Source organism: Poromitra crassiceps (assembly GCF_964638095.1).
Source record: "Poromitra crassiceps genome assembly, chromosome: 7".
NCBI classification, from domain to species: Eukaryota; Metazoa; Chordata; class Actinopteri; order Beryciformes; family Melamphaidae; genus Poromitra; species Poromitra crassiceps.
Window position 1 is genome coordinate 33,612,905 of NC_139628.1, and position 7,723 is coordinate 33,620,627.

A 7,723-nucleotide genomic window follows, 5' to 3' on the forward strand; every position below is an offset into this window, starting at 1 on the left:
GAGAAGAGGGACAAACGCATGTGCAAGCCATAAGCCTACAACATACGTTACTGCACAAAAGACAAGACACTGCCCATGCATTTTAGTCCCAATGCAAGCAAACTATATTTTGTATAGCCAACATTGGTGGCTATTTTTCACCTAAATAGATGAGTGTGCAGCCACCTCTCATTTTGTACAAAACATACTAAGGAAAACGACTGTTGTTGTAAAAACTGGTAGTCACAAAAGACACGAGTTTGACAGGAGGAGCTACCCTGTCATGATTTGATGAGAAAATCATGATTTCACTACAAGGAGTTTCAGTATACCTTACAGCCATTTCTGATAGCAGCACTGTTAGCGTGATGCTAGATGTTGAGGAAGACAACAAATATAGCCTACAAAAGAAACTGGTGTTTACAATTTAGCTCCTCCAAGATAACCCTTTACAATTTCACTATATTCTTCACAACTCAGGAAAGGAGTTTGATTTCCTGCTAACTTTAATTAATTAAGTTACCTCAACTGCATGCCTCAGGTTAGCTTCACAACAGAAATGTATGTTGGCTCGTAAGGAAAACCAAAAGCCACATTCAGTAATTGTTTAGTCCATTTTGACCCAGTCTAGGTTGAGAATCCATTTTCTTCCTTATGATTTAGCCTATAAAAAAAAGACTAGATGTAGCCCTGAGATTGTTTTGCAGTTGATGACTTCCCATCTTGAACCTTGACAAATGCACATTGGAAAAAATTAATAAATAGCAATGTGGCACAAACAGCCAAAATACTAATAATAATTCAAAGCACATGGCAATAAAACGTTTTGTTAATTTGATTTGATCAGCAAATGACCAATTATCATGCAAAACCTCCTCAGTCCAAATGTTTCAAGCTTCAACAAACTTTGGAGATATTGCAAATATTACAGTTTTTATTGCATATATTCATCATTGTCATAATATCCTGTATGTTCAGCTTTACAATCTGTATGAAATGAAACAATATGAAATGTCAAAGTGAAAATAAGTTTGAATAAAAATAAGGCCATAAATACAAATGAAATGTTAGAGATTGAAACTGATTCAAAATTCAAGACAAGATCTGGAAAATATTAGCTGTAGCCTTTAGCGCAGTATATATAAAGTTGATAAAATGAGATGATAGATTCAGCATTTCCCCGGAAAGGACAACGTTGATAGGCTACATTCATCCAAATGACATTAGGCTACCGCTGCACAAAATAAAACTGTTGAATGTCCGATGGGCCCTCTTTAATGCATGCATATTTTGGTGATAAGTTTACTATTGATAATTTCCTAAGCATGGGATAATAATAATAATAATCATAATAATAATAATAATGTTATTTCAACTAACCCAAAGCCATCTGGGGAAGGACAAAAAGTGGCACATGCATGTCTTGGATTAGTTGATATGTTGACGTCGAAGTTGGATTTTTTTTTAATTATTATTATTGTTGAGCACCAATAGAGCCCCAATAGAAACAAGTGATTGACAGGCCTGTGAAGCCAAAGTCCGACTGATTGCCATTGTCCGCGCAAGTCATCTTCTGCATCCCAAACGCTTGGAATCATCCGTCTGCATCAAACAGGCCGAAATATTTACCAGAATTGGAAACGTAAATGTAAGGCGCGGCGTTTGCAGTCGGGTACATGACGGGGAAAGGCATGGGCAACAAGCATCCTCCCAGCAGTCCGCTGTCTTTGTAAAAAGTCGGTAATTGCACATTTTTGCCCGCAGCTTCTGGGAAGTGGTCTGTGGCCAGCGGCCCCTCCAGGTCCGTGGACAGCTGTCTCTTCAGCTTATTGCGCCGGTTCTGGAACCAGATCTTCACCTGCGTCTCGGTCAGCTGCAGCGAGCTGGCCAGGCACGCGCGCTCCGAGCTGCTCAGATAGCGCTTCATGTCGAAAGTGGCCTCGAGCTGGAAGATCTGTCTCTTGGAGAAGATCGTGCGCGTCTTCTTCTTCACCGCCGTGCCCGAGTCCGGCAAGGCGCGCTCCTCCTCGGCTGTGCTGTGTGCGCTCTGTGCTCTGGGACAGTCTGCCCGCTCCCCGCTGCTGTCCGCAGGCTGCGCTCTGCCTTTGGTTTGCGCTGTCGCTGTGGAGAGGAAGCGACAAAACGGGATTCGATGCATGTCATGTCTTTTTGCGACGTGCGATTACAACAAGCAATGATGTGCGGTGAATCAAAATATGCGTGCCCTGCAGTCGGATATCATATCATCAGAAGGCAAACTATTTTCAGAAAAGCATTTTAGGCTATCTTAGGCTATATATGGTTTGACACAACTTGCAGGATATATGCTGTAAATTTGCCGATATGGATCAGCCTAAAAAGGTCTGTCACCTAAACAGGATGGGTTTAAACTCCACTATACAGCCTACATCCCAAGAACAGCTTTATTGGAGACACTGCTGATCATGGCTTAAACTCTCTTATGCGGGGCTCACCTGTGTTTTCAGATCTTCTGTCTGACAGATGCCTCCTCCGGACGTCCCACGCCTCCTCACACCGGGCTTGGAAATCATTTTTACATCCACTGTCCGTCTGTTGATCTTTTGCGCCAGCGTCCAAGTCTCTGCTACTGCGCTTCAGGTTGAGGATGTTGTCAATAGTGAACGTCAAAGCAGCAGTCCGACATGGGGCATCCTCTTTGTTCATATTCCCTGCCGTTTAATTTGCTCCTCCAAAAAGATTCCCGAAACATGGACGCTCTCCGGACGTTCCAAGCACCATCGCTCCTCGGTTGCAAAGAGGACAGAGGAGCGAGCGCACCGCTATCCAATGAAGCGGAAGGCTGTGGTTTAGCCGCTTTTGATTGGTGAAGCTGTGGGGCAGATGAGGGCGGGAGGCATATTTACGTCTGGCTGCAATATTCCATGCATTTAACACTCTTCTGCCATCAGAGATTACTCTGATTGCTCAATGCACCGTAATGCGCAGTATCAAGACGGTTATATCCTTTATTCCCTCCAATAGGAAAGCAGAAGACCGCGCTCTTTGCCATATGGTGATAGGCCTATTTGCTTGTTTCTTGTGACCTGGGAAGCAAGTCCACCATGCATCTTTTGAATTCAACCTCTATACTTGTTTGACTTTCTCATTAATTCTCATTCTCATCATAATTCCATTAACATGCATGGAGAATAGAGGAAACTTGTCAAGAATAAACCACAGAATGTATGTAACTATTTTATTCACACGTGGACATATATACAAAAGTATGAAATCATTTTAAATAAAAAATGTGGCAGTCAAAGAATGCGGCTAAATAACGCACCCACATGCTCTGAGCTATCAAAGACACAAACACCAAAATGTCTGTTAATAAGGTCAGGTTTGTAGGGGGCCAGTCTGAGGATTTAGTGTCCGATTTGTACATTACAAAATAGAGTTGATGCTGGCGTGTTGTGTACAAAGTCCTCCATATAGGGTGGACAGTGTATTGGACAGCCTGCTATACAATTGGGGGGAAATCTTATAACCATATTAAATCTATATTGAGTCTTGAAATCTTTTTTTATGGGGTGTGATAATAATCATTATGCAAATCACCTTCAATCAAGAACGTTCAAGTATTCAATATAGAGTAATCAGCCTTATTTTAAGATCTGAAAGCTATTTAGGGAAATTCCCAAAGAGACACAAATTCTCCCACTTTGTAAAATAGCAACGTTGGTCCATATCGTTGGTATTATACAATTTTCTGTGAGACTGTGTTGGATGTTAGGAATGCATTTTAATCGAAATGCTGGGAGATGAACATTTTTGCAGCATATTGATCAGTAATGTCCAATTGAGTCGCGAGTAGACCCTATAAGCAGCTCTTCTTGCACCCATTGTTTATTAAAGTCACACGAGCCCGGTCATCTGCGACGTCAAGAAAGACACTGGGTGAGCGAAATGGGACATGGGAGGATAGTTAATAGCGCTGGAGAAGCCAACTACGGATGCGGCGTTCTCACAATACAACACGGGGACTCTGACGATCCTTTGGGCTGGGTAGGGGACCACCGCACCGGCCTCCATGTCCGCGGCTATCTGCCTCTTCCACTTGTTCCGGCGGTTCTGGAACCAGATCTTCACCTGGGTCTCTGTGAGCCGCAGCGAGGCGGCCAGGCCGGCCCGCTCCGAGCTGCTCAGGTAGCGCTTCAGGTCGAAGGTGGACTCCAGCTGGAACACCTGACTCCTGCTGAACACCGTGCGCGTCTTCTTCTTGCGCGCCGCCTTCGTGTCACCTGAGCGCATGGAGAGGCAGAGCTTTCACTTAGCGTAACCGGAGCCAATAGCAACGTACAACCAACACAATCAATACTAAAGGAATAGGGTGATTCAGCCTGGACATAAATTCAATCGTTCCACATTTCATTTTTAAAGTCGAATATCACTTTTAGATTATGTTGTAGCGCACTATATCCTACTTTTGAGAGGCAAACCAATTTCTACACAATGCGTAAAACCCTTCCTGTACCTTCATAATGGTGCAGATAGCTATAGATTCAAGTAATTTATCAGCCAATCCGATGTCTTTTTTTGCTAAGGCAGTAGCCTTGACCTATCACTGTGGATCCCTGAAGACACCAAAAGGGTTTGCGCTTAAACTGTCTAAAAGTTTATATGGGCTTCTGTTGTAAATATCTGTTGAAAATACATGGCTGCAGTTTATTTGGACCAAATTAGGCCCAATCCAAAAAGTACATGGCCACATCCAGTCACAGCTATATGAGGAAAACAACTCTGCCACGAGAGCGCATGCGTGATGGTATGCCCACTTTTGTATCCACATAGGTGGGCTCGTTTTTAGGTTTTATTCTCTAAAAAACGTGTGACGTCACGTGTTCGGTCACCTGTCTCACAGCTGCCCCCCCTCGCGCAGCAGGGGGAGTGCGCGTCCTCTTCTCTGTCGTCCGTCAAACTACCGTCTCCTCTCTCGTCCGGCTCGTCGTTGTCCTCAGCCGCTCCCGTTAAACTCGGGGAATCCCGGTCGCTGGTTGGCAGAGGCAGAGGCTGGTACTGTGGACCTGCGAGAGGCATAGAAAAGTCACTTGCAAAGCTGCAAATCGAATAAGGTGCACCTTATCCACAATAGCAGCACAAAAGTCGGGCATCTTTTAGACTTTTCACAGTATAATAATTACGCACATGCGCCCTGTCCTTTCCAAGATGATAAGAGCGTTATACAGCAGCTGTCTCTACTACTGGCCTAGTTGAAGCACCAACGTGAGATTACTATCGGAACTTTAAGCGTAAAGGTAGGTTATGTGGAATCATTGGAAAGGTGTGGTATTTTTACGCACGGGACGGGGATGCCATGTGATAGCCTATAGAAGCGCACGCTGCGCACCAGAGCGAGTCATTTTTTGATTATGTTAGTAAGGCTAGACATTTACGCACGGGGCAGGGACTGTCTCATGATGTAATCCCTTTTAACGTTACTCAAAAATGAAGTGCATTGTTGCAAGTTGTTCTGGTGTGTTGCATAACAGATCATTGCTGTGATGAGCAGCAGCACCCCTGTTTTGGCAACTCATGACGTCTTTATCCCAGTTATGAGATGGAGGTTGTCTCCCTGCGATAGACACGCGGTATCCTCCAGAATATTTATGACGCTGTATCCCTAAATAACCTGCTAGAGCACAAAACATTAGGCTATATGACAAAATCGACACTCACTCCCCGAGCTGCCGTATGGTGTGTTGGGTGACGTCCCGCACCAGTTCAGTATATCGGTGTCGTTGAGTCGCCGTGTCTCCAGTCCCAGAGGGGACATTTGGCGTGTCTCCAGTCCCAGAGCCAGAGGGGACATTTGGCTGTGAACGGTCACTTTGAACTCCCTGGCCTCAGCCGAAGCCCCTCTGTGTGGAGTCCCAAGTAAATTCTCAATGTAAAAAGAGGAGCCTCTCGAAGGAGGACCGCGCTGCGACCTCGGCGCTTTACCGTCCAGCATATTGAGTTGTTTTTGGATTCCTTTCACATTTAAATTAACCTGCTGTATATCACAGAATCATCCCTGCTGGATGTCTCCAGTCGGTCATGTCTTCTGCTCCTCGTAAAGCGTACCGATGCGATCCATGAGAGCAAGCATGCAGCTAATAGTCCGAGCCGAGCTGGTCGCACGGCTGTATAATAAAGAAATCCAGACAGAAAATTCGTCTTGGCTTTGAAAGAGCCAGGAAGCGAGGAGGGGAATTACTCCAGGAAATTCAAGGAATAACTCGTCCAAAGCCTCCCCTGCACAGTGCACACTATGTGATGGTCTGCCTTGGGGGATCGAATTTAGGTCAATTAGGGAGCAAACCAAAGCAGAGATAGACAGTCTTGTCCTCGGGGCTGGAGATGCACAGAGCTTCATTGAGAATGGCACAGTACCGCCTATTGGTTACATTTGTCCATGCACTGTAAATTAACTGTGTGCACACTATAAATGTATTGCAGTTTATACTCTCTTAATTACGCTCTTATGTAAATACTGCAGAAGCCAAGGGGATGAAAAAAAATTAAATTACACGTGATAACGTTTCTTCATTGAGCCTTTAAATATTTTTTTAATTATAATCGAGCCTTTTCACAATCAGCATGTCTTGCTGTTATTTATCCTTCCCTATGACAGAAGGGGTTTTAATTGAACTGTGCAACGAAAATGTAAACCTGAAACATTCAAGTAACGATAAGAAGAAATTGTTTTGGGCTATATAGGCTAATGTTGAATAAAAACATAAGTGATGCAATGACTGAGAATAATGAGAAATGAGAGTAATCACAATATGTTGGATTGGTCTTCTTCTTCTTCTTCTTCTTCTTCTTCTTCTTCTTCTTTAGTAGTAGTACTATATAGGCTATAGGATATACTACTACTACTATTATTATTGCAATTATGTATTATTATTAATAGCCTATTATTATTAGCCTATTATTATTATTATTATTATTATTATTATTATTGATGTTTATACAATAAACAAACATTTAAACAATACTGATGGCATGATGACAAAGACAATCAAATTGATGCTCTGTCCTATTTTAACCCGCCCATAGGACTAATGGTGCTGTGTACATTCCAAATGAAAGGTGCAGTTACATGATTAGAATAGCACTACCTCAAAAATGTAGAAAGTAGAATTTGAAGTATTTTGTTTATTTTCCCCAAATTCATTATTTATTTATTTATTTATTTATTTATTTATTTATTTATTTATTTATTTATTTATTTATTTATTTATTTATTTATTTATTTATTTATTTATCTATTTATTTATTTATTTAAAATTTGATTGATCTCACTCTGATCAACCATGGAATACAATAAAATGTATTCATATAAAACACACCCAAAAAAGTGTTTTTATGCTTATGTTGTTTGGGTTGGATGTTTGTAAATATATATTGTGATGCACCCACAGGCATCAACAGCTTTCACATCATCTCACACTATACATGTGATTAATTGAGCAATCCACTAATTGCTGGAGTTGAGAACATGTTTTTCATCCCTCCAAGCCACTTCAAGGGCCAGTCTGTAATCCAACTAAGGAAAAAGAAGCTGCTGCACCGCACAGGCCAGAAACATTTGGTCTTCTTTTCAAACTGACAGACAGAGACAGAGGTCCTGTCCTGCCCTCCTGCCCTGCCTCATGTACTTTTTCTGTAAAGATTTTGATTTTCACTTCCAGATGGCCAAGAAATTGACATAAAAACTCTGAAGCACGAACACAAAGAA

The 7,723-nt window shown here is 42.4% G+C and overlaps 2 protein-coding genes across 2 annotated transcripts; both read right to left on the reverse strand.

Moving 5' to 3' along the window:
* Positions 1-1,573: 1,573 nt before the first annotated feature.
* Positions 1,574-2,664, reverse strand: hmx4 (H6 family homeobox 4; the record flags this gene model as incomplete). Its single annotated transcript, XM_083640081.1, has 2 exons — positions 1,574-2,100; positions 2,454-2,664. 2 exons carry the CDS (start codon positions 2,662-2,664, stop codon positions 1,574-1,576), a joined length of 738 nt encoding a protein of 245 aa, XP_083496207.1.
* Positions 2,665-3,855: 1,191 nt separating this feature from the next.
* Positions 3,856-5,950, reverse strand: LOC310779559 (homeobox protein HMX3-B-like; the record flags this gene model as incomplete). The annotated part of the gene is made up of 3 exons (XM_083640085.1): positions 3,856-4,241; positions 4,851-5,024; positions 5,677-5,950. 3 exons carry the CDS (start codon positions 5,948-5,950, stop codon positions 3,856-3,858), a joined length of 834 nt encoding a protein of 277 aa, XP_083496211.1.
* Between the last annotated feature and the right edge of the window lie 1,773 nt (positions 5,951-7,723).